We start from the raw sequence: 26,894 nt of genomic DNA on the forward strand, positions 1-26,894 counted from the left end.
GTGATACTTCTTCCTTGAAACAATCACATGTTGATATAGAGGGGACAGATATATATATTATATATCAGTAAAAGTATAGGAGAACATCAAAATATCTTTCATTGAAACATATGGTACTAATTACCAATCAGAAAATGCCTTAAGACTGCAAAAATCATGCCGAGTATTGGAAACGATGCATCATTTACAATGTTTATATGCACACTTAATCAACCCAGAATTAAGACTTCTTGCTTGTGTAGCTTTATCGAATCTGTGTTCGCCCCAATGACCACAGCCCAGTATCCTTGGTGCCTGAAAAAATGGCATACTCCTCAGAACAATCGCACAACAGAAGAACCAACATAACCGAAGCGAAGGGTGACTGGATTTACCCTCCTAGTACTTCTAACTTACCGGAGTTTTAACTGACGGAAAAACATTCCTGAACCTCAAAGTCTCATCCCCTGCTCCGGTCACTATTGTCTGCAAGACAAGTTTAAGTAGGAGAAACTTAAAACCATGGAAATCTTTTATGCATATAGTATAACTTTCCTGCAAATATGTTGCAGCTTTGCATTACCTGACCATCAGGAGACATGGCAAGATAGAGAACTCGAAGACTATGCCCAATCACAGTGAGTACGATGAGAGAAGTTTCGGACAAACAGTAAAAGAAACAACAGAAAGCTTCAAACCTTTGCCATCGATGGGTACTTCCACACCATTATCTGATTCTGGGAATAACCGTGAGTGCTGACGAGCTCATTCACGTTCCTACTCCACATCAGATTACAAACCTGCAGGCATAAAGAGTAAAAATCTCGGAAATTGATTTTCTTCTTGAGACTAAAACCTATGATTTGATTGCTAGATAGTATCCAGGTATGAATTTATTTGACCTGACTTCCGGTGTCAACACTGCTCAGTTGATGCCCATTGGTAGTGTTCCAGAACCGTATGCACCGATCAGCAGTCCCACCTACTGAGGCCAGTCTGATGCGGGGGCCACGCGATGGCCTTGTCAGCTGCCGTATGCTCCGTCAATCTCAATGCAGGCTGCTGAGAATGCTGGTTCTACACTAGCAGCTGATAATCAACAAGAAAATCGTCAATAGATAGCTTTAACTAAAGGTTTACCTAACTCAAACTTAACAAGCATTTGGACCAAAAAGTTTTACCTGATTGTCATTTCCTCCAGAGGCCAGCTCACGATCATCATGGGACCATTTTAACCAACACACCTGATCAATTAAATACAACTGGGAAAACTTTCATGTTACTCTGCATTGGGTTTTAAGGAGGAAGCAGATAAATATTAGTCAAGTGTAATGTTTGGATGAGGTAAGTTCATCTACCTGAGATTTGTGCCCAACAAGCTTGCCGACAAAGTCGTTTGGTACTCGAAGGTCGTGGTGCAGGATAGCTCGGTCTCTGCTACCAGAGGAAAGTATCCGTGCTAAGACACCAGCTCTGGTCTGATGCCCGCCCATTGTTTGGATTTTCTTGCACTGGGTTCCATCCCAAATTTATCATCTCAATAAATGCATCATCAGCATTCATAAAATCTCTACACAAAATGCCACAAAAGCAACGAAGTGAAGGCCATTGATTGTCAATGGAACATGCACGTCTTCTCCTCTACGTCTTCTTCCATGAGCATCTGGCTAATGTACTTGAGGACCACATCGCTGAAGTCGTAGTCCTCAAGGGACTCCCTAGCAGAACCCGCTGCGCTCCCCAGCAGGTTCGAGCTTGAACTCGCCAGGCCGCGTTCGGGCAGCAAAGGAGGAACCTTTCGGTAACGACTTCGATTCTCATCCATGACTGTGTCCAGGAGGCTAAGCCTGTTCAACAGGTTGCACCCAATTCCTCCATTCATGGAACTGGAAACATCACCCAGCTGTTGATCCATAGAGATGATTTCTCAAAGGTCTAAACCCCTTACCCTTACCCTTGCAATTAAAACCCTGACAGAGCAATCTTAATCCCCAAGACTGACTGAAACTTCATGAATCAGTGCTTCACAAGAACAACCCAACAGAGCTAACGGAAGCACCGAGCTCCTGCATATGTCATCAAGATTCAGGACCCAGATGGCAATAATCTCCTAAAATTGAATGAAAATCAAAACCTACCTCGTGGTGGCTTCAACAAGAGATCTTTCAGCAGCAACGGGATTAAAAGCACAAACTTTTGAAAACCAATGTATAGTTGGGGATGTAGAGAAAAAAAATATTATATAGTGGGGTTAATTTCATCCTACACCACCAGCATAATCTAAAAATTTTCACCACATAGTACATTTCGTCTTAATTTAACCAAATCACACGATATTTTGAAATTATTTCACGGCATATTACGAGACGCAATAATTTCATCATATCGCACAAAATTTCAAGAATTTTCATGGCATAGCATGATAGTAGTTCTCCATCAATGACCTAACGGAGATCTGACGTGGTCTTGTATGGTTGCGATGATCAAGGGTGGGCCAACAATGTCGGCCACGTTAGGTTTCCATTAGGTCATTAACAGAAAACTAACGTCGTGCTATGTCATGAAAAAGTTTTGAAATTTATGCCATACGGTAAAACTATTGCGTTTCGTGCTATGCTGTGAAAAAATTTTAAAATATCGCACGATTTAGTAAAATTATGGCGATATGTGCTATGTGGTGAAATTTTCAAAATATCGTGTTGTACGATAAAATTAACCCTATATAATATACACAAAATATACTATATGCTAATATTCTATCCTTGCGTTGCACGAGTTCATTATCATACACGTGTTATTATTTTTATGTGAATTGCTGATTGTATTTTAACAACAATATTTCTTATTGATAAAAATAAATGATTAATTTGAAACTCAAATTAATCATTTATTCATATTTTGCAAAACAAACTTGTTTTTAAGTCATTTAATTAATTGGTTATTATGTTGATAATTTGAACAATATCAATCTAAATTTTTTATATTTATGAAATTAGGCATTGTCATTTATATAAAAAACTTTTAGCTGAAATACACACACACACATATATATATATATCAATCCATATTATTAGATTGAATTCTATCTAAAACACGATTTTTACATTTATCAGTTCTTAATTAATAACTTTCTAGATTATATTAGTTTAAAAATTAAATTTGTCATGTTTATTACATTATGCATTGAAGATAAGTTGAATTATATATATATATATATATATATATGAATTGGATTCTATTTAGAAATCGATTTTTGCATTTATTATCACTTTTTGAGTAACAATTTTCTAGACTATATTAGTTTATAGGAGTTTGTTCTTATATACATTAAATAGTGCATTATACTATATATATAAAGTACCGATATATGGATTTAATAATTAAAATAATATTGCAATTATATTAATAATAAAAATAGATAAATGTTTTTTTTATTTTTCTTTCAAATTTTAAAAATAATATAAAAAATTTCCAAAAATTATTAATTGATGAAACAAATTGACAATTATAACCCTACAGATAGATATATAGATTATATAACTGGTAAAATGGACCAGAAGCCCGCCAATGAATCAATCAATCAATTGGTAAAAGGAAAAAACGAGGACAATATTTACATACTGAATACAAGCTCCTAGCAGTTGGAGACGTAAATAAGGAAAATAATAAGAAAAGGAAGAAAACAGAGACTGAGACAGAGAGGAATAAGATATCTTCTCTGATATAACTTGCTTTATGATCAATCACAAGGAAGCCCATAACTCGTACAAGAATATTAAAAAAATAAATAAAAAGGTCAAAATAAACAACTCGGTGAAACATCTCTCTCTTTATAAGATCAGTAACACTATCAAAAGTAGCAAAAAGTAAAGCTCTCTCGAAGTGACTAGGTTATACATAACAAAATGTCTATCCGCCATAAGCTGGGCAGCTGCCTTGGTGTTAGACGAGCAGAACCGCATTGACACAGCCATCGTTCTCGGGATTGTTAGTCACCTGGGCGTATTTGCCTGCAACCATCCACAGCAATTATGTCAGCAGTCTCATACGGTAGATAAAAGAGAATATAATCATCTCTTTAGTGACGGATCCTTACCCCACACGACTTTCCCAGCTGGTGTGACCAGACCCAGCTCACTCACATTGACCTGAGATCGTTCATAGAAATGCTGTTCAGGAGATCCATCAGTTTTTTACATGAATGATGGATTGATGCGGAGGGGGCATTACCTCGATGATAGTTCCCTTGGTCATCACACCAAGAGAGGTATACATAGGGCCATTGGGGTTTTTCTTCACGCCAATGATCTCCAGGTTGAACGTGGCCTTGAGTTCGGGATGCGTGACATGTGCTTTATTGAACCTTAGACCTGAGGGACGAATGAATCGCTCGTACTTGGGAGGTTTCCGGGTAAAAGCAGGACCCACGAATGTGGCCTTCGTCACCATCCTCTTCCATTGCTTGGCTGAAGTGGAGAACACGTTAGAGAATGTGAAATGCCAGAGCTATTTGAACCGTCTATAAAGTACAATGAAAAATTAGGTGGTCCTGAATAACAAACAAACGAAGCAGGATATTATCCTGATATTCATAGAAGTCCTCCTTATATCTCGAAATTAAAGCAGATATATATTGTGAGAATTAGATAAGCAAAAAGATCTCACTCGGTCAAACAAAATAGATACCTCCAAGTTCCCACATGCAAAGGAAACAATATGATAGGAAACAACACCAGAAAATTGAACAAAATTCAAGAGAAAGGGTTTTGCAATGTACTTACTTCTGCGTTTACCGGATCTCATCACTTTAAACATCTCATCCTCTGCAACAGGTCTTACCTGAAGGTGAGAGATTTAACTTGTCATAATAATACAACCAAGTTCGAAACATTACAGAAAGAATGGATGTTGAAACATCAAACATCTTTCTACTCCTTAATCTACAAATTAAGGAATAATAGAAATTTCGAAAAGAAAAGACAAAGGAGACCAACTCACTTTGGGTAGAGGGACGTCCCATTTCCCAGCTTTCTCTTTCCTCTTCTGCTTGATAGTGTTGCTAAGTACCTATAAATAAAGTAACATTAGTTTCGTTAACCACCAACAATAACAAATACGATTACTTATTTATAGTTATCCCATTACAAACACACCTTGGCTCGTGTAGTGTTCTCACGATCAAGCAAATATGCTGGAACAGCTCCATCTTGGACATCATCGTCCACTTTCCGCCTACTTGTTGACTCCTCATGCATAGCCAATCTGTTATTTACGTGAATATTCTGTTAATACATCGTGCTATGCTTCTAAAAGACAAAGAAGCATGTTGAGATCCCCTCAACCAAGTAACACTGAATTTCCTGTGTGTAATATTACACACCAAATTCATAGCTCGACAGGGGAAGTAGAATATCATTTAGGAATCAGGGCTCAATCCTCATTGACGACGCATACCAAGAAGAAATGAAAACGAATTATCTCTAGCTAACAAGCTCCGTGCTATGAGAATTAGACCAAAAAGGAAAAAGGTAAACAATAAAATGAAAATTAGAGAACTCACGTCTTCTTCATGAGAGCCTTCTCAGCATATCTCTTCTTGGCAAACATCTTGCCCTTAATACCCAAAGCCTGCACGCATCGATTCAGAGTGCAGCGGAAATGAATACACAGCTCATAATCATCATCAAATCCAAGCAAAAAAACGTAACTTCCCGGAGGACCAAAAGAATGAACAACGGGAGATGAAGGAGGAACCTTTTGGGCAATGGCGGAGCGCTTGTGGACTTCTCGCGCCTCCTTCTTACGCTTACGCTCGAAGTGATCATGGCGGTAGCCATGTCGCTTCCTGTGAAGCTCTATGTAGTCTCCCTGCGGCTGAAAGAAGTAACAAGAAGATGAAAAATCAGTAGGCAGCTCGAACAGGATGGAAGCGAATTCAACGAGATCAATAGACGAGCCCAAGCATCACAGAGAGGAGACTCACCATGGTGGATTCAGCTTCAGTGCGCGCGCACGCGCAAAGAGAAGAGATGGCACGAAAACACTAGATTTAGGTCCGTGCCTGCTGATGAGGTGGTGGAAGAAACGAATTATACACCGAAAAGGAAGTTCATGCATACGAGCTTCGCATCGATTGAATGAGAAATCAAAGCTCCAGAGACGAGACCGATATAAATTTGACGAGGAGATAGCTGGAAATCTCACCTCGAAAAGGCGATCCTGAAGGCACCGAGCACTAGAGAGAGATGCAGACAGGGGAGAGAAGGGAATGTGCGCAGAGAGCAGTCTAGGGTTTGCGGGGTAATTTTACCGGCCCCTCGGTCCTGCGTGGACGGATCTTAGTCTAACCCGACCCGGATGTGATCTTTTTTCTGATAGGGTACAGTCCCAGGTCTGGCCCGTAGAAGCCCAATAGTAATGCTCGGACGGAGTGGGGCCCGAACTATCATAATTGGGCTGGGCCTGTTGTAGAACCAGTTCAGGTTCTTTGATGCAGCTCCAAGTTCAGACCGAGCCGGAGATGGTCCCGATCCCGAATGATCCCTTCTCTGAAACTGAGTGGAGTCAGTCCCGATTAGAACGATCAATCCTATGTCCGCTAATACGCATTTTACCACGGGGCTCTGCTATATTGAATGTGTGAAAGTCTTTTTTTTTTTTTTCAAGAAAATAATTTTAAGAAATGTTAAGGCAAGAGTTATTTGATCATGAAAGACGGTACACGTATAAATTTATCTTATAATATTGAAATGGTAAAAATTTAAGGACCAAGGCATTATGTGATCGATAGTTCGATCAATCTTTAAAAAAATTAAAATTCTTTCAATTAGAATTTGTTAATTTTGATAATATTTTGATGCAAATTTGAGCAAAATAAACACCATCAGACACCCATAAGTATGATAAGAAAGGTTAGTATGCATAACTAAAGGAGAATTAATGCATTTAATGATGTGAATTAATAGAGAAGATGAAATGGATAAATAAATATAATAATAAACTAATTATACATTTCAAAAAATATAATAAAGAATTATTATACTTAGAAGTTGTATGGATATTATAACTATAATGGAAATAGAATAGAATATTATAATTAGTATTGGTGATCTGAAGAATAATAATAATTTGCAAAGTTTATAAATTATATGAAATTTTATTTTATTTTATCCAAATACAACACTTTACTAAATAAAAATTCAAAAGCTTGTGAACCAACTTACTTAAAAATTAATACTATATAATGAGACATAAATTACAAAAATCGAATAACATTTTCATTGGGATTGAAGTATTGGATATTTTTATAATTGCTTTCAAAGAAAAAAAGAAGATAATGAAAAAAAAAAAGTAAAAACAATGTAACATACTCCTTAGTTAATACTATCAGACGAATTTCGACGGAAAGACCTAATTGATGTACACAAAGGACCTGTTGATGTATATTGCGTCATAAAAGACCCAACTTATTTAGTGTAGGATGTAATTGACATAACTTTCATCGGGTGAGGATGATTCATGTAATTTCATTTATTGGGGGATGTAATTGATCCAATTTCATTCAGTGGATGATGTAATTGATGTAAAAAGGACCTATTTGATGTATATTGGAAAAGTAGAGGATCAAATTTATGCAAATCGACAAACTCAAAGAACAAATTGATACAAAAAATAAGTTAGGAATCTGATTGACGTAACCTGCGAAAGTCATGGACCAAATTGCCTATTTACTCTTTTACTTTTCATTTACATTAGCCTATTAAAAGTCATTGCATTCCTCCCGGAGCCATTGCAATGACCGTTGTTTTTATGGTCTGATGATCAGATCGGTCGCAGGCTTCAATCGAGACTACACGGTTGGTCCATGAGATAGCTGTTGGTAGCCAACTTGTCTGGCAATTCCACAATCATGATTCATGAATTGTATTCGGCTGGGAAGCTTGCTCCAGAAATGGTGTTCGCATAATAAAAGATAAGAAATGTAGAATGGTAGCTCAATGTATGATAACTTGCACATTAACCGGAAATGTAATGATAAGATATTCATGCCGTCTCGATTTTCTTTCCAAATCAACTGAGACGATATTGGAGATTAGGACGAGCTAAAGGGCAAGGCTCTTTCGTCACCATCTCGCGGGGATGGTCTGCATGGTTCACAACTATTACTTTTACTACTCTACCTAAACTTTTTTATTCATCCTGACATTCCTAACTTGTCCGACCATTGCAGAACAGCTTTGGATATCAAACGTACCTCATTTATGTGCTGCTCAGGAAATTCAAGATTGAACCTTGGGGAGTTTAGTACACAACACACAACCGCCAAAGCTAGAAGAGTAAGGAAAATCTCGAAAAATCGAAAATCCAAAAATCCGAAAAAATTGAACTCGAAAACCTAAAAGCCTTTATGGGTGATTTTTAAAGGAATGAAAAATCCACATGAGGATAAAGGGGACAAATCGAAAATCCTAGCGGTACTCGTACCCACTCGAAAATTCATATATATATATATATATATATATTTCTACTAAAATCGTTGATAGATCGTTCAATTTTTTGAGAAATAATTAGGTTTTATTGTTATTATACATGTTAATTCATTTGTATGAAAAAAGAAAAGAAAGAAAAATGTCAATCTATTTCTTTCGCGATGCTTGATCGTTTTCAAAATTTCTTCAATTTGTCTCACAATTTTTCCACTTTCGGTCCCTAAGAAAACCACTTGTAAAACTGCAACCATGGACGTGTGGTTTTTCATACTCCCAAATGGTTGTAGGGCGGTTCTTTTGTTCTAAAAAAATCGGTCCAAACTAAACATGAACTGAAATATTTTGAAGAAAACCACTCGAACCCACCATTTTCACCCCTAATCAAAGTAAATTAGTTGTGGCATATCACGAAAGCTACTAAGGAGATTGGGGGACACTAGTGTGAGGATCGGCTTTGAGCTCGGTGAGTCGAGGATTCTGCCGACTTTGCCAAAGCCCAGCCTAAAAACTCGATCGGGCCGAAGACGGTTACCCAATTACAGCACCAACCCAATTATTTTTCTATGACCACCATAACAAATATAGAGTAAATGGGCAATTTCGTCCCTGACTTTCGCAAGTTGCACCAATTTCGTCCCTGACTTATTTTTTACATCAATTTTGTCCTCGACTTTGCACGATTATATCAAATGCATCATTGACTTTGCACGGTAAAATCAATTTAGTCCCTGACTTCTGCAACACGGGTCCCTAAGTTTTAGCATTACATCAGATCGATTCCCGATTACATCAATCTAGTCCAAGTGGCTGAGGGACAGACGGCATCACTGTTCCATTAATTTCTTGAGGGACTGAATTGATGTTACGCGTGGGCAAATTGATGTAATTCCAAAATTAAATGATGTTTGGTACATCACTTACATCCTTAATGTTGATTACATCATCCTTCCCCCTCCTTTTTCCTGCCCATTTGAAGACGTTTCATCTTCTTCATTTGCTTTTTCTTTCTCTCTATTTGTCTCTCTCTCTGTGCATCGTCTTTCTTTAAGTGCAAAGCGCATCCTCTCCAAGTTCCAGTGAGGTGATCGTTAAGAGAAGCCTCGAACGAGCATTATGGAAGACAATAAGCAAAAGTTTATTTGCTTACCCAGGTAACTTTCGTTGTCTCTATCTGTGTTTTTCGGTGAAATGTGGGTTTTAAAATGAGTAGATTTTTTAGGGGTCTTGATCATCAGCGCACATGCTTCCTAAAGTGTTGTTGGTTTGTCAGGATTTAAGTTCATATTTTGACATTGCTGGGTACGTGCATTTCATAAAGACGATATTTTAGTGGGTCGATCATAATGTAATGTGGTGAAATTTACATGTCTTGGTGTATGTGGTATTTGTACATGTTAAAAATGATTTCTTTTCCCAATGGCTTTCTAAAAACACAAGAAAATCTTTGTTCTCTACAGTTTGCACCCGTGGAAGACAATCGATGTTTATCTGCATGGATGGAAGTTTATTGGAGAACTCAGGGTGGGTTATAAGGGTAGTGATGTAAACATCATAAGAAGTGTAGATGTAAATACAATCATAGCAGTTGGGGTCTATGATTTTCTACCTAATGTCTATAGAACTGCACCACTAGCTGTCATTACATGGATCCTACATTTAAGACATTTGATTTGGCCATAAATAATTTCGAGTCTGACCTTGATGCTAAATACTTGATCAGAGTCTTGCAATATCATACTGAACTCCACTTGTACTATGAGCATGGTCAAGTGGATGATCTTTTAAAACTCAATGAAAAGGAGATTAGGGAGTTAGAAAGGGTTGAGGCTGAGAGAAGGGAGTAAGAAGCTGAACTGAAGAGAAAACGAGAAGAGTTTGAAAGGATAGAATAAGAAGCTGCAGAGAAGAGGAAACATGAAGAGATTGAAATGATGGAACAAGAAACTGCAGAGAAGAGGAAACATGAAGAGATTAAAATGATGGAACAAGAAGCTGCAAAGAATATGAGACATGAAGAAGAGATGGAAATGATAGGGCCTAAAGTAAGGAACTAGGATGAAGAAGATGATGATATGGAGTTTAAGTAGTCCATTCAGCCTAGTCTTGAGGAAATGCAATGTGCCAATGGTAATGTAAAAGCAAGCCAAGTAAGAACTAGGAAGAAGTCTGTTGCTATGAATAAGAGAAAACAGAAGGAGAATGGTAAGGAGAAAGTCCAGGATGTCTCAAAACACAAGAAGCCAAGTTACAAAAGTAAGAACAAGTTTAAGATGACAATACAAACTGATGTTGCAGGTGATCGTGATGATGCAATACCTGCATCTCCAGCAAGTCCACCAGAAAATGTAGGTGATGATGTTAAGGAGACACCAGCAATGAATGACAGGCTATCCGATGGCTATAAATGTGAAGAACTAGAGTCATTGGCTGGGGATTCATGTGTGGAAAATGATAAATTTCCAATGTACAATGTTGAAGACAATTGAACTGTGGAAATTACAATTGGAATAGAGTTCGAAAATCTTAATGTCTTCAAGATGGCTGTGAGAAACACCAACATTGCAATGAGGAGGGAAGTTAATTTTATAAAAAATGATAAGGCAATAGTGAGGACATACTATGTTGAGAAGAGGGGAGACCATGGCTACCAATGGAAAATATATTGTGTTTTGAATAAAACGACAAACACCTATCTAGTGATGACATATGATCCTAAGCACACTTGCGGAAAAAGGATCGACAACAAGCTGGTAACAAGGGAGTGGGTTTCAGAGAAGTTAATTTCCAAGTTGAGGACCCATCCAAACATGTCTATACAGCAGGTATTTGAGTTCTTCATTCACACTTACCAAGTAAAGTTGCATGATACAATGGTTTTCAGGGCCACCAAGCTAGCCAAGCAAAAGTGTGAAGGTGAAAAAAGTGAGCAATATGCAATGCAGAGAGATTATGCCCATGAGATTTTAAGATCGAACCCTGGTTCAATTGTATTACTGCAAGTCCAACCAAAGAAATGTGAGTTTGAGATGCTATACATTTGCTTAGAAGCATATAAGAGGGGCTTCCAAGAAGGTTGTAGACCATCATTAGGTTAGATGGATGCTTCCACAAGGGTTATTATAATGGCCAGCTTCTTTCAGCAGAAAACCCAGGATGGAAACAATTCATTCTTTGTCATTGTATATGTTGTAGTTGAAGTGGAGTGCACATAAAGTTGGAAATGGTTTCTTCAAAACCTCATCTCTGATGGGGGAGATCCAATGGAGAAGAAATATACTTTCATCGCTGACATACAAAAGGTGAGTTCAATAATTTTGTATTGAATTATTGCATCGCTTACATCCTTTAAAATTGTGTATTGATTGTGTTTTTGAACATTGCAGAGGTTGGATGCTGCAATAAAAAAAGTATGTGATGATGCACCCCATAGATTTTGCAACAGGCATATATGGGCAAACATGATCAAGCATGCTAAGTGTAATGATGGTGAATTGCGGAGAGTATTATGAAATTGTGCCAAAACAACAACTCCACAAAGGTTCATGCAGTGCATGAATGCTCTTCGAAGGATCGTCCAAACAGCTGCGGAGTATCTAGGGACAATTGATCCAAGCAGATAGTCAAGGTCAGCTTTTTATATTGTCTGTAAGAATTATGTACAACTAGCAATATGTGTGAGCAATTCAACAAAGAAATGTTGAAAGTGAGGGGTAAACACATACTGACATTGGTTGAAGGGGTGAGAGAATACATTACAAGGAAGAAGATAAGATGTCAAATTCTATTAGTCAGATACAATGGATTTCTCTGCCCCAAAGTTTAAGCAAGGTTGGAGGAACACAAGAAGAACTCTAATTGCTGGGTTCCATTGTGGGCAGAGGATCCTCACATGTCATAGTTTGAGGTAACATGCCCATCATTCTCTAAGTATGCTGTTGATATGAGAGCGCATATTTGTTTTTGTAGAGTGTAGGACTTGACTGGCATACCATGCAAGTATGCCAGTGCTGCCATACTGTACAATAGTCAGAGGCCAAAGAAGTTTGTTAATCCTCTCTTAGAAGTCACACAGAAAGCTTATGAACCATTTATACATCCTATCAGTGGCCAAGATTACTAGGAGATGACTCCTAGCGACCCTGTCCTTCCTTCATAGATGAAGAGACAACCAAGAAGACCCAAGAAGTAGAGGAAGAAGGTTCAAGAGGATAAGACTAACCCTCACAAGTTAAAGAGTTAGTGAATGATCCAAGGTGTGGCAAGTGTGGAGAAACGTGGCACTCCAAGGGAAAATGTACTAGACAACCGGCTACTAAGGGGAAAAAGGACAGGCATGGTGTTTTTACTTCAGGTGGTGCTTCGAGTGGTTCTGAGCTAGCTGAAGCAGAGAATGTGAATGTTCTATCGAAAATGAGTGAAAGTATGAAAACTACAACAGAAGAAATGAATATATCGCAAGAATCTGCTCCACTCCAACCATCACAGCCATCTCAATATGGTCTATCTGATGGACAGCTATCACATGTACTTTTGTTTTCATTTGTACATTTGAATTTTGGTAATTGATGCGAGCTAATTCACTCTCCTTAATATCATGTATAGGTTCATCAGATGCTCACATTTGCTGATGCCTCCTTTTTCCAACCAATGACAACCCTTCCAGTGAGGCCACCTCCAGTGAGGCCGCCTCCAGTTAGGCCCCCTCACACTCCCATCACAGTACACACCATGGAAGCTACAAGTTCTGAAACTTCTATTACATTTGCAGCATATTTCCAACTAAGGGGACCTCCACCTAACTGAATTGCAGATTGCAGAAGCTCATCATTTTGGGTTGTTCCAAATTGCTACTGTACCTTTTGTAGAAGCTCATCATTTTGGGTTTGATACATGTTAAATTGCCAAAAATATTGCCTTTGTCTGTACCTTTTGTGTAGCCATTTTTGCCAAACTACCATGTACAATCTCTTATAAAGACTTGTCTATAATATTAATACATAAATTTTTGTAATTCCATTTCATTTTGGCAAGTTTTTTCCTTCATTCCATCTGCAATCCATCTGCTTTAAACCATCCGGTAGGCCAAGATAGCTTTGTTCCATTGGGAGAAGGAGGAAGGAAGGCGGTAGTTTAGTTCACTGTGTTAAAAAATGATGCAGAAACTAAATTGATGTAGCAAATAAGCGGGAGTTTAGTTAGATTCGTTTACAAATAGCGCATGGACTAATTTGATGTAGCACGATGACCAAATTGATGTAACATTTTTCACTATTTAATACCGTAATCATTAAAACTTAACGGCAAAACTAAATTGATGTGGTATGGGACCAAATTGCTGTCGCATTAGGACCAAATCGAGGCAACCAACCCCAAAAAGGATCAAATTGATGCAATTGTATCACTAACTGATGTAATTGTGCAAAGTTGGGGACTAAATTGATGTAATTATGCAAAATCGTGAACTAATTTGATGTAATCGAAAAGTTAGGGATTAAATTAATGTAAAAGTATAAAATCAAGGACGAAATTTAGGCAACTTGTGAAAGTCGGAATGGCCTATTTACTCAACAAATATATGTCTGGTAGCCCAAGTTGGCCGGCAGCAAAACCCCGAAGAAGGGTTTTAGTCGGCGGGACATTTTTCCGGGAAGATGAGTGGGGCGGGAGCACCGGACTTCTTCCGCCGGGAGGTCCTCCGGCTTGGCTATGTCGCTCGTTTTGCCTTCAAGGTCCCTTCCTTTTGGCGCCAAATTCCGTCAACTTAGCTTCTCATGAATTTTCTGTCCATTCTTCGAATTCTAATCGAACCATTTGCTGCAGCAGCTGCTTCAGATGCAGAACAAGTACAAGCTGATAACGCGGGGCTCGGCCGTTCTTGACCTTGGCTGCGCTTCTGGTGCTTGGCTGCAGGTATGGTCCCTTGCCCCCAATGTTTCTTGTTTTCCCAAATGGGGTTTAAGAATTTATCAGAATTTTTTCGGGCTTGTGACCTGTTGTTGGCTTTGCAGGTGGCTTGTCAGAGCTTGGGGCCCCTTAAAAATGGCGGGTCTGTCGTTGGGATTGACCTCAAGGTCTGTTCTTTTGTCCCTCGCTCTGCCTTCTGATGGTGTTCTTTTTTGCCGTTTGATTTGATGGCTCATGTGAAGACTTGAATAATGCAGTTTTTCGAGTATGAATTTTCTTGTAATTGATAATCTTTGAGATGTGTGTGTGGATGTGCAGAGCAGAAGGCGAAGGTTCCCTCGACTCACTGTGACTCGCGGGTTTGAACGGTTTGTGCCGATGTATTAAACCTCCCAAAGCAACAGATCAAAACGCTTTCTCCTCAGGTTGTGCAATTAGTGTGGATGTGACTTTCATGGTTTCTCTGTCTCTGTACAAATTCGTGGCTTCATGAGAAGAATATTTAGATGGGTACTGAAAACCGTGTTCTGATTCTCCTTAACATAACAAAGGTCCATGATCGCTCCAGAATTGGAACTGGGAATTAGAAAGAATCACAATTGGGGATGGGGGAGGCAGTTTATGTGTAAAATTCATGTGAACTTTCATTGACATGCCCTTGCATGTTATCTGACATGTGCCCCTTGGTTTCCGGTGTCCCTACTAGAGATGCCGCTCTATCCACTGAGTTGGGGATGCGGGCACTTGGGGTAGCCATTGGTAGGGCTGCCGGGGGTGACATGGTTGACGGAAGTTTGGAAGATTCCAATGATGATGATGGTGTGCTGCAAATCGGTGGTCGTCTGATCATAAAGCTGCTCGAGAGTGAGGATGTCCAAGGTGGGCATGGGTCCTTGAAAAAGCATGAAAGCTTATCGTTATGGATGTTCTGATGTGTTTTCTTCTATCGTGATTCTGTCTTCTGCAGAATTCAATCAGATATGCAAGCCACTATTCAGAAAGACATCATGGTTGAGGCCAAAAGCCACGAGACCTTCTTCAAGAGAAATTTATTTGATCTGTCAAGATCTGCAGTGGAGGACTTAAGTTCCTGACCTCCTTTTTTTCATCAAGGATGCCTATAGGTTCCTCGGAGGCTTTTGCTCAGCATTTGTAACTTAAATTTCGATGCTGTTGTAGTTCAGGGTGGAGCCTGTATGGAACACATAACCTTTTTTTTTGAAGTGCTTCTTTCAACATTGACATTGCGATACTGATGTTTGTGGTTCTGTTATTAGTTGCAGTTTGAGAGCGCACTTTATCATGGTGATACTTCTTCCTTAAAACAATCACATGTTGATATAGAGGGAATAGGCATATATATTATATATCAGTAAAAGTATATGAGAACATCAAAATATCTTTCATTGAAATACATGGTACTAATTACAAAATCAGAAAATGCCTTAAGACTGCAAAAATCATGCCGAGTATTGGAAACAATGCCTCATTTACAATGTTTATTACTCTATATGCACACTTAATCAACCCAGAATTAAGACTTCTGGCATGTGTTGTAGCTTTATCGAATCTGTGTTCGCCCCAATGACCACAGCCCTGTATCCTTGACCGGTGCCTGAAAAAATGGCATACTTCTCAGAACAATCACACAACAGAAGAATCAACATAACCAAAGCGAAGGGTGACTGGATTCACCCTCTTAGTACTTCTAACTTACCGGAGTTTTAACTGACGGAAAAACATTCCAGAACCTCAAAGTCTCATCCCCTGCTCCAGTCACTATTGTCTGCAATACAAGTTTAAGTAGGAGAAACTTAAAACCACGGAAATCTTTTGTGCATATAGTCGAACTTTCCTGCAAATATGTTGCAGCTTTACATTACCTGACCATCAGGAGACATGGCAAGATAGAGAACTCGAAGACTATGCCCAGTTAGAGTTGCAACCTATCGTTAGCAATCAAGAAAGATCAATCAGTGAGTACAATGAGAGAAGTTTCAGACAAACAGTAAAAGAAACAACAGAAAGCTTCAAACCTTTGCCATCGATGGGTACTTCCACACCATTATCTGATTCTGGGAATAACCGTGAGTGCTGACGAGCTCATTCACGTTCTTACTCCACATCAGATTGCAAACCTGCAGGCATAAAGAGTAAATATCTCGGAAATTGATTTTCTTCTTGATTGCTAGATAATATCCAGGTATGAATTTATTTGACCTGACTTCCAGTGTCAACACTGCTCAGTTGATGCCCATTGGTAGTGTTCCAGAACCGTATGCACCGATCAGCAGTCCCACCTCCTGAGGCCAGGAGGCCAGTCTGATGCGGGGACCACGCAATGGCCTTGACAGCTGCTGTATGCTCCGTCAATCTCAGTGCAGGCTGCTGAGAATGCTGGTTCCACACTAACAGCTGATAATCAACAAGAAAATCGTCAATAGATAGCTTTAACTAAAGGTTTACCTAACTCAACCTTAACAAGCATATGGACCAAAAAATTTTACCTGATTGTCATTTCCTCCAGAGGCCAGCTCGCGATCATCATGAGACCATTTTAACCCACACACCTGATCAATTAAATACAACAGGGAAAACTTTCATGTTACTCTTCATTGGGTTTTAAGGAGGAAGCAGATAAATATTAGTCAAGTGTAATGTTTTGATGAGGTAAGTTCATCTACCTCCGATTTATGCCCAACAAGCTTGCCGACACAGTCGTTTGGTACTCGAAGATCGTGGTGCAGGATAGCTCGGTCTCTGCTACCAGAGGACAGTATCCGTGAATTCCATGCTAAGACACCAGTTCTGGTTTGATGCCCGCCCATTGTTCGGATTTTCTTGCACCGAGTTCCATCCCAAATCTATTATCTCAATAAATGCATCATCAGCATTCACAAAATCCCTACACAAAATGCCACAAAAGCAACGAAGTGAAGGCCATTGGTACCCGCTTGAAATTACCTGGACTTGACCTAAATTTGTTCCAACTGATATGCAGGAACCTTCCCGGGTCCACTGGACCGAGCAAACACCATCGTTAGGTCCCAAATCGCATAGCTTCGTCACCTAAGAACAAGTCATGAAAATGTCAGGAAAACAAGCCATTTTGGAGTTCAGTCGTTGCAGATAATATAGTCTCGCTCACTTTACTATTTGATGCACTCCAGAGATAGACAGAGGTTCCCAACCCGACCGCCAGTACATTCTGCGATGACCAGTCCACGAGGTTTAAATAGAAGTCGTCTTGTAGCGACGGGGCATCCAAAACCTGCAAACGATCAATGATCGGATTCTCTCATTCTCATTGATAAAAATTGAATCGATTTTATAGTATGTTGTCCCCATATGTTCACCTTATGAGGTGTCTTGGGCACTTTCCTCGGTGGCTTGGGAGGAGTCGAAGCCTCGTTTGAGAATCCGCTATCCTGTCCCAGAATGGAAGGTGAATACGGTGAATTTGGGCCCGAGCTGTCAGTCTTGAACCTCAGCATGTTGGGACTCATGGGAGACCCCTGACCTGCAGGAGAAGAACACGCAAAATCAGCCCCAAAAAGTTCCGCCTTAAGCATCCTAGAGTACGCTTCGTTTCCCCCTTGTTTGCCCGGCGACTGCTTCTCCTCAAGGCCGAAGGTGTGAAGCCTCGACGAGGATCTGCACGGGATGAACCTATCGCTGCACGATGAGGAAGACTTGGACGGGGAGTAAAGGCTTGACAAGGACCGAACAGGGCTCGGCAGGCTCGGCGAGGCCCGAACAGGGCTCGAGATGCTATCGAGACGGAGAGAGGTTCCCGACATCCCTGCGGGGAGGTTAATCCCACTCTTCCTCCTCTGGGACGATTCCATCTTCTGGGCCTGCTTCAAAATCCGATCTTTCACCCCCAAGAAGATTCAAGATCAGAACTTGAAATCGATCCCGAGCAGGAGACAGATCGCAGATTGGTCCGAGCTAAAGCTCCCTTCTTCGGTGTGCAGAGGAGAGGGCTCAGGTGGGATCAGAGCAAAGATTGCCGCACAACGGTCGAGCCGAGGAGCGGCGCGTTAGGTGAATCTCCGTGTCGAGATGTTGGAGAAAGAGAAAGAGGAAGCCAATCGAATTGTGTTGGATTTTATATATGGGGGAGACAGTGAGCTCTAACGGTCGAGTTCGGTCATCGAGCTCAACTGTTAGCTGTCGTTTTGGTGTCTACTTGGTACTTAACATATGTATACTTGCCATAAAAGCCGAAGTAGCCGTTGCTTTTAGGTGAAAAAACTCTTCAATTATATGAGCATTCCTTGAATTTCCGGTTTCTCGACGGCGGTCCGATCACTATCCGAGGTTCGCATAAACAGATAACCCTTGGATGTGTTGAAACTTAAAATAATAAATTAATAAAGGGATATTTACTTAAAATGGCTCATGATTTGCCCGTTTTGTCAAATCTATCATATGCTCTTTTTTATCAAATCTATCTCATGATTTACTTTTTATATCAAATCTATCCCGATTTTAACTTTTTCCGTCGACATTTAACGGTCGTGCTGACGTGGCGCATACGTGGCAAGTGTGACCCACTATCTCTCCACGTGCCACGTCAGCAAGACCGTTAGATGTCGACGGAAAAGATAACGCCGGGATAGATTTGATGTAAAAAGTAAACAATGTGATAGATTTTATAAAAAAAAACATATGATAGATTTGACAAAACGTACAAATCATGAGTCTTTTTAGGTAAAAATCCCATTAATAAATCTATTGAAATGCAGGTTGGTTATGAACTAAATTTACATGATAGTCTATCAACAACATCCTCTTTTGGATTCTTAGAAAAATATATGAATACGTATTTCAATTAATTGGAAGCTCTTCTTAGTAAAGGGAAAGAGTATTGCTATATCTTTCTAATAACTCACTTCAAAATTTTTCTAATTAAAAAGTCTTATTGAAAAGTAATGTTGGGGGAATCTTCAAAGTGGGCCCCAATCTAAGAAGCTCTAGTTTGGGTTTGGGTCCAAATTCAGGCCCAAAGTAAGGAATGGCACCTCGTATCAAATGTATCTATCAAATTCACGATCTAATTCTCTTTAATCTTCTGTGTGTCCTTGGAAGCCTACATGTCATTGCTAATTTTGATCTTAGGTAAACATTGTCATTAGTCGCGTTTTCAATATAAGTTCTATATATGGCCAAAAAAAAGAATATAAGTTTTGTATGGAGTGATGGATAATGCTTTCCCTATCTATACAATACTAGTTTTCTTGGTCATGAGTTGCACGGAACTATTACTACAAATATAATTGTATTTACCTGTTCAAACTTTAATTATTTTTAATTCAATTCCAAACATTTAATAATTTTTTTTTCTATAGTACATAATATTTAATAATTTTAACGAAATATCTTAAGGAATCGTGATTAATTCATATATTACTATTATATTAGGGAAGGAGAGAGTAGTGATGTAAAATTTTTAAAATATTCTTTCTCCAATTCAAAATTACTATGCTGAGTTTATAGGATAATTTTGTAGTTATCTTAAATTTTGAGAATATATTAAAATTAAAATATTTCACACCCAAACATATATATGCATATATATTAAAATTATTGAGTATTTTTATTTATAAACTCTAAATTTTTATTCATCTATTATTAATTTAGTCTTATTTAATTCTAACTATATTTATTTACAACTATGTCACTTTCTATTATGTTGTATTCAACTTAATATGTATATATATAATAAATTTACCTTTCTATACCTAAATATTACAATATTTACCTTTATGACCCTATTAATTGTTTTGTAGTCAAGTTTATATATATATATATATATATATTTGAAAGTAGAAATATGGTGGGAATGGTTTGATGGCCTCAGAACGCTCGAATTGTCAAATGGAATTATCTCAATTTTTTAATTTTTAATAAATTACAAATTATGGGACCATGCATTCATTTTTTTGAAATAATATCTATATTTGTTTTTCAAAAACCGAATTAGATCATTTATATATATATATATGTATATGTATATTTATAGATTAATCATGTTTGCTTTTTCAAAGTACAAGTTAATATAATATATAATGAATTACACTTTCAGCAAAAACAAAGAGTTAATATACTATATATATTATGAATCATATTTGCCTTTCAAAAAACACATGAGATCATATTTTTTTATAGATATTTTGTATGAGATGTTATAAATAGGAAGTACCACACATAAATAATGACCAAATTCGGCTTTTAAAAAATATTGTTACCACTAGACTTGAGTTCTCTAAAAGTACGTTTACTATTAAACGTGAAAGTGAGTTCTTTTTTTATTTTTTCTTGTTTCTGACTTCTAATTCTCAATATTAGTCATTTGTTTTTTTAAATTAATATACTATATTTTATTTTTAAAAACAAATTAAAGATATGAATTACATTTGCTTTTAAAAAAACTAGATCATATATTTTATAGATATGATTCATATTTCCTATACAAAAAATAAATTAGATAATATTTTTTATAAATATTATGTATGAAACATTATAAAGGAATTATCAAACATAAACTGTGGTCGTTTCGACTCTCGAAAAATACTACTACCATTAACTGTGAGCTCTCAAAATGCCTTTAGAGGTGGAAGTGGGTTATTCAATTTTTATTTACTTTTTATTTTCGTTTCTAACTCTCAATGTCAAATATAAAAACGGAGACCTACCCATCTCAATTTTTTTTTTGCCCTAATTCGTAAGTTCTTCGTAGAAATCGTTAGTCGTCAATCTTATAGTGCTCCGCTTGCTATTAGGTGTCATCATTGAAGATGAGTTTCTTTTTCTTTTTTTTTAATTGTTGATCAGTAATATCTTAATCTTATAGTATCTTTCCAATTTCACCTTGTCGTACTTGGAAATTTTCTTTTTAATTTTTTATTTAAAATTATTTGCGAGACTAGTTTATAGTATTACAGTAATTAACAAAAAAAAAAAAAGATCGTCTGCAGTCTGCACTTTAATACATTTCCATTTCTGGAATTTTATTAGTCAAAGATAATCGTCTTTCATAAAATGCACGAATTTTGTAAAGATATCCCATCGCACATTATCCAAGTCCTCAATTATTCAACCCATCACGAGACAGTGGAATCCCCTAGTGACTTCTTGAGAGGATAAATAATCGATTTGATCAAATTTTCGAGGACTTGTCACGGCAACCATTTGGTGGAGTGATGCATTGTAATATTGTTAATAATAAACACCTCAGACCATCTTTTACCCTGCAATGCGAAACTAAATAGCCACCTATGATCTCATAAGTTCTGGATACGTGATTATGCGATGCCTTATTCACCTTGAAACTACAAAACAACATTGCGACAACACTTTACGGCCGTGGAAAAGACACAACCATCGATTGAAGCATTGTTCCTTTTGATGCATATAGAAGTTTTGATAGGCATCGCAGTTGAAAGGACGTCGCCACAAAAATTTACATGAATAAACCCATAATTAGTCGTTGTCATTTCTTGTGTGGTGCTAGCAAGCATTAGTAATGACAATGAGCTCGATCATCTAATTCCAAGGGATTTGGTATAATGGTTAAGGAGGAGTTCAAATATCCACCCGATTTTGGATTCGAAACCCTTGAAACCACCGAAGTGCCTTTAGAATGATTACCAGCTCTTTGTGTCGTCGAGGATTCATGGAGGTCCGTGGATTAGTCTGGCGAAGGTTGAACACCCCTGATTAGCAAAAAGAGTTCGGTCAACTATGTGCCTTGCCTTCACCCATACTTGAGTGTGTAATTCCCAAAACAAAAATGCTAAATCCTTTTTATAATCAACCTAAAAATCCATCTAACTTATAACTTCACTCATATCGATCTATTGATCGTCCTAAAATATTCATACCGATCTATTGATCGTCCTAAAATATTGTGTTATGCTATTATGAGTGGAATTTTAAGTTAGGAAATTTTTTAGCTTAATTACTAAGAGGATATAACAACATTCTCCCCATAATAGTTTTCCAGCAAAAAATATAAAAATCCAATACTAGTTGTTCCCCTATTGTGAGACTAGGCTATTTTTAATTTGACTGTTTAGGAATTGAGTTGTTTAGGACTGGTTGATTGATTAGATATATATGTTGTGATTTGTGAAGGGTTTCTGTACTGAGTACTGGTTCAAGACTCCTCTTAGTTTTGCTCCTTTGTTTTCACACAGTAGCAGTTTTATGTGAATTGCACTTGGCTCCGCTTTCCAACATTGATTGGGTTCATGTAGAGTTTAGTTTCAATAGGTTGGGCTTAGACATACAACATCTGGAAGGCTCATTGCAATTGTATTTGTTCTCATATGGATATGCTCTTGTCATATTTCTTTCATTTGCAGTGATCTCAGTAGATCTACAGTAATCTTTCTCTTGAACATTTTACCTTGTACTCGTTTTTGTTATATCAATGGACAATCACTGATTACTGAGCCAAAAAACTACCTCTTATATTTTGCTCTTATATATATGTTGATTCTTTTAGGGAATCAGCCCAAGGTTATCTGTACAAAGATCCCATATATTCGTTGGAATTACTCCTCATATGTTTCTATTATTCGGGGATCTAAAACTCAAGAGAAACACGTTTATTAACTCCTTTTTTTTAATTAAAGAACCTTTGACATATATATAACTAGAAAAAATCAATTATTATCTGGACGAGGTGTCAAATTATGTCATGGTGTGGTCATCCAAACCATTGGAACAAACGGAGCAAGAGCAGCCATTGACATCACCATCAGAAAAATTGACATACATGAAGGATAATGCAAGTGATGTTTCTTCAGTTTCATCCATCCATATCCATATCTATATCCATCCATATATATAGTAAAATTGACTCCTAAAAGTAATTAATAGGCCTATATTTAATAGGGTTAGAAATATCAATTTGCTTTATTTATCAATTAATTTTCATAAAATTTTCCTATTCTTATTAAATTTGAAAAATAAATACCAAAAAACTATCTGTTTCCATTGCTTTAGCCACTGTACTTATTTTTTTCAATTAAGGTCGAAGATATGATATATTTTGAGATTATTTATATAATTATAAAATATATTTTAATTTTAGTATTCATATATCCATTTATTATATATATAGTAAAATGCATATAAGGAATCTCTTCGGACTAATATAGTTTAGAAAATTATCTACATATGTAGATTATATATATATATATATATATATTAATTAGAAGTTGGTCTATATAAATGACAAATACGTAATTTCATAAATATAAAAAATTCAATTTAAATTGTTCAAATTATCAATGGGATAATTAATTAATTAATTAATTAAATGACTTAAAAGCAAGTTTTTTATTTAAAAAATTAAATAAATCATGCAACTTTATGATACAAAGATAGGACACCAAAAGAAACAATTAATTTTTGTTTATGTAATTTTCAGAAAAGATAAAGATTATCACAAGCCACTAATTTAATGGAATTAAGGTTATTTAAAAAATTAAAGTTATCACAAATTCTATAAGCTTATGATTCATTAAAAAATAACATTTGAAAATTAGAATCTCACAAAACAATGTTTTTTAGAGCAAAAATAAATTTGTGACTCAGTAAAAGTATGAATTGAATATCCTCGATAAATCCATAGATTGATCATTAATGATATATAATTCATATTGTATAAGAAAATTAGTTACAAAATTTTTATTTAATCACTTATATTTACGCTAATATTATTGAAGATTATTGTTTTGAGTTTCAAATTAATCATTTATTTTTACTAATAAGAAAAGTTATTGTTAAAAATGTGAATAATTCTCGCAAAAAAATTAATAGATATATGATAACAAATCTGTACAATGCACGAGATAGAATACTAGTCCTATATAAAGATAAGATTACTGTTTGGTACATATGCACATTTACTAATCAAAAGAAATGTCCATATTATCCATCAAGTGGCAGAAATTACAACCCACTATATATCTATTTGTACATAGATATATACCAAAATTAGAATTACCATGTTAATATATAATTAGAAAAATATGATGACTGAACTAACGTGAATTGGTTCAAGCAATTCGACATTTGTTCCGTTTAAGTAATGTCTCGCGTTGAAGTCTTTATGGATGCAAAAAATTCACTATGTGAGAGCTTTACCCCTTAGTGGGACGACTCGACTAGACTAGATAAATCATAGTCTAATTGGACTTTCGAATCTCAGAGTTCATACCTAAGAAAAATATGACGATTGAAAATTGTAATTGGAGACAATAAAATGGGATGTGATTGGGATTCCCAAAATGAAAATTTGTATATACTATTATCTTTTATCATTTGTCCAGGGGATAAATCCACGTATATCGCTCCTATAATAACCGGTGGACATTTTCCCTGTAGCCATTATTACTATAGATATATGAAGGATTCTTGTTACCGTTTGAGGAAAAATAATAATTAATACATTCTTATGAAGAAAACAAAAATGAAGATTCTTCTGAAGAGAGGGAGAGGGGGAGAAAATGCGTCAATTCAAAGTGGACGAAAAAACACATTACGTAACCGGGTGGAAATGAGATTTGGTTGAGCCGTCCATTTTATCAGATTTAGGATTGGACTGGGAATTTAATTTTTCTGATGAATTTAAAGGGAAAGGCAAACTGGCAAAGGGCGAAGGCAAAGCCCAAAATGGATAAACTTGCAGAGGTAGGCATGGCGGAGAAATCAGAACAAAGTGGCCAAATTTGGGAATTCAAGGATCCTCACAAGAAACCTTAAAACACAAATCGTACACCTATATATACATACGCATACATATATAACTATTAAAACAGTATGACACCTCCCCCTGATATTTTGGGTGCTAGTCACTAGTCAGGGCCTTGTCAATCTCAATCCCACTTCAAGTTCTTGCAGTGGACGCAACCCAATAAATTCTATTATATATTATCAGCTTTTAGTACAATGAAAAGTATTATACTTTCACAAATTCATAGCAAATGTGTATATATATATAATATAGTTTCATAAATATTTGTTCATCAGAATGAGAATGATACGAATTACTATCAGAAATTAGCGATAGTAGAGAATACGCTAGAGAATACGCATACCGATTTATTTTATATAAAAATAGCGAATAAAATTAGAATCATCTCCATAATTTATGAACTTTCATTGGTAATTTAAGGTTTATTTTCTTGTTCTAATTATATACTAGAGTTTTACCCGCACAACACAGCGAAATAATTAAAATAAATAATGTGATCATTATTAATTTATTTTGTTTATATATGAAATTGATGTTTAACTCTCGTTCACTATTAATGAAAAAGTAATAGATATCTATGGAACCATAACTAATAGCCAATAATGTGATTAAAATAATTGAATTATCATAAAATATGAGATAAATAAGTAAATACATAAACATTAAATTCCTAACTGTTATATTTTTGGGAAAGACAATGGACATCCACGTACAATTGAGAGGTGAGAGGAGAAAGGACAGGATGGAAAGTAAAAAAAGAAGAGTGAGAAAATGAGTCTAATGGGCGGTTTTAATTAATTTTATAATTTTCGCTTTAATGGTTTTATTTATTAAAATGTACAATAACGTTTATTCGGAAAGAAAAAGTGAAACTAGTAAGCGTTGATTCAAGTATATATATATATATAATCAATAATTGCTAGTTCAAGTAGTGCAACGCTTGTCTGAAACATGCGAAAAATATCGAAATTGAGTCTTATAAATGAAAAAAAATTTGATTGGAAGAGTATTTAATCGGTTACTAATTGGAAGATTGTTATCTCTTAGTGGACCGACTCGAATTGAATTGAATTAGTCGAAATCTATTGGGGTTTTGAAATCCAGAATGTCCATCAAAATAAAAAAGATATATAGTATACATATTACATGTATATTATATCCTAATTCGGTTTTTTATGGATATATCTTAATTAAAAATCCTTTAAGTCCTTCCTATACTCTGCCTTATTAATAACCTTTCATTTTACAACCTCTAATCTATTATTGAGTTTTATTTGTTCAGGGATATTTATTACCATCGTCTACCGTGTGACATTAATATGTCTCAGAAAGGCACTCCCCTGAATAGAAGGCAATAATTCCATTAAAATTAATTAGCATACCATTTATATCTCCGCAACCTAAAATCCTTCCATTAATGGGGTCTTTTCAATTGGTAAAGTTCTTAATTTCGTTGCTCTGGCAATTGGTCTCACTTGACATATGTGGGCAATTGATTATACAGGGAGCTGGGTCAGAAATTATGAAAAGGGCACCTTTTCTGGAAAATCAGGTGCCTAGGATTACGATGTGTAACCGTTGTGGCCCCAGGCCACCTCTCCATCTCCCACAGAATAATTCAATAATATCATCGTACCAAGAATATATCTCGAACCTATTGATATGGTGCAACGTCAAGCTGTGCGTCACATGGGGCAGATAATGTGATGCCCTCAAGAACATGCACGTAATGATCAAATTCTTGTACA

General features: G+C 36.6%; 2 protein-coding genes and 2 pseudogenes across 4 annotated transcripts; 1 reads left to right on the forward strand and 3 right to left on the reverse strand.

Annotated features, from left to right (window-relative positions):
* Positions 1-36: 36 nt before the first annotated feature.
* Positions 37-2,216, reverse strand: LOC116195770 (annotated as a pseudogene).
* A 1,460-nt stretch (positions 2,217-3,676) lies between these two features.
* Positions 3,677-6,288, reverse strand: LOC116195767 (ribosome biogenesis protein NSA2 homolog). Of its 3 annotated transcripts, none has more exons than XM_031525102.1 (10): positions 6,184-6,288; positions 5,963-6,040; positions 5,734-5,853; positions 5,540-5,607; positions 5,133-5,241; positions 4,978-5,046; positions 4,761-4,818; positions 4,210-4,445; positions 4,076-4,127; positions 3,677-3,989 (listed from the first exon to the last, which is right to left on the reverse strand). In XM_031525102.1, exons 2-10 carry the CDS (start codon positions 5,963-5,965, stop codon positions 3,922-3,924), a joined length of 783 nt encoding a protein of 260 aa, XP_031380962.1. In that variant the 5' UTR covers positions 5,966-6,040; positions 6,184-6,288; the 3' UTR covers positions 3,677-3,921. The 3 variants fall into 3 exon arrangements, with proteins under 3 accessions (XP_031380962.1, XP_031380964.1, XP_031380963.1); XM_031525104.1 differs by having other exon boundaries at positions 5,963-6,043; positions 6,184-6,277; XM_031525103.1 differs by lacking the exon at positions 6,184-6,288 and having other exon boundaries at positions 5,963-6,180.
* A 7,767-nt stretch (positions 6,289-14,055) lies between these two features.
* Positions 14,056-15,654, forward strand: LOC116195771 (annotated as a pseudogene).
* A 101-nt stretch (positions 15,655-15,755) lies between these two features.
* Positions 15,756-18,495, reverse strand: LOC116195766 (protein FIZZY-RELATED 3). Its single transcript, XM_031525101.1, has 10 exons — positions 17,729-18,495; positions 17,521-17,643; positions 17,337-17,441; positions 17,057-17,236; positions 16,880-16,942; positions 16,593-16,787; positions 16,409-16,510; positions 16,256-16,318; positions 16,090-16,158; positions 15,756-15,987 (listed from the first exon to the last, which is right to left on the reverse strand). The coding sequence occupies exons 1-10, from the start codon at positions 18,218-18,220 to the stop codon at positions 15,934-15,936; spliced, it is 1,446 nt and encodes a 481-aa protein (XP_031380961.1). The 5' UTR covers positions 18,221-18,495; the 3' UTR covers positions 15,756-15,933.
* Positions 18,496-26,894: the final 8,399 nt, after the last annotated feature.

Source organism: Punica granatum, chromosome 2 (assembly GCF_007655135.1).
Source record: "Punica granatum isolate Tunisia-2019 chromosome 2, ASM765513v2, whole genome shotgun sequence".
NCBI classification, from domain to species: Eukaryota; Viridiplantae; Streptophyta; class Magnoliopsida; order Myrtales; family Lythraceae; genus Punica; species Punica granatum.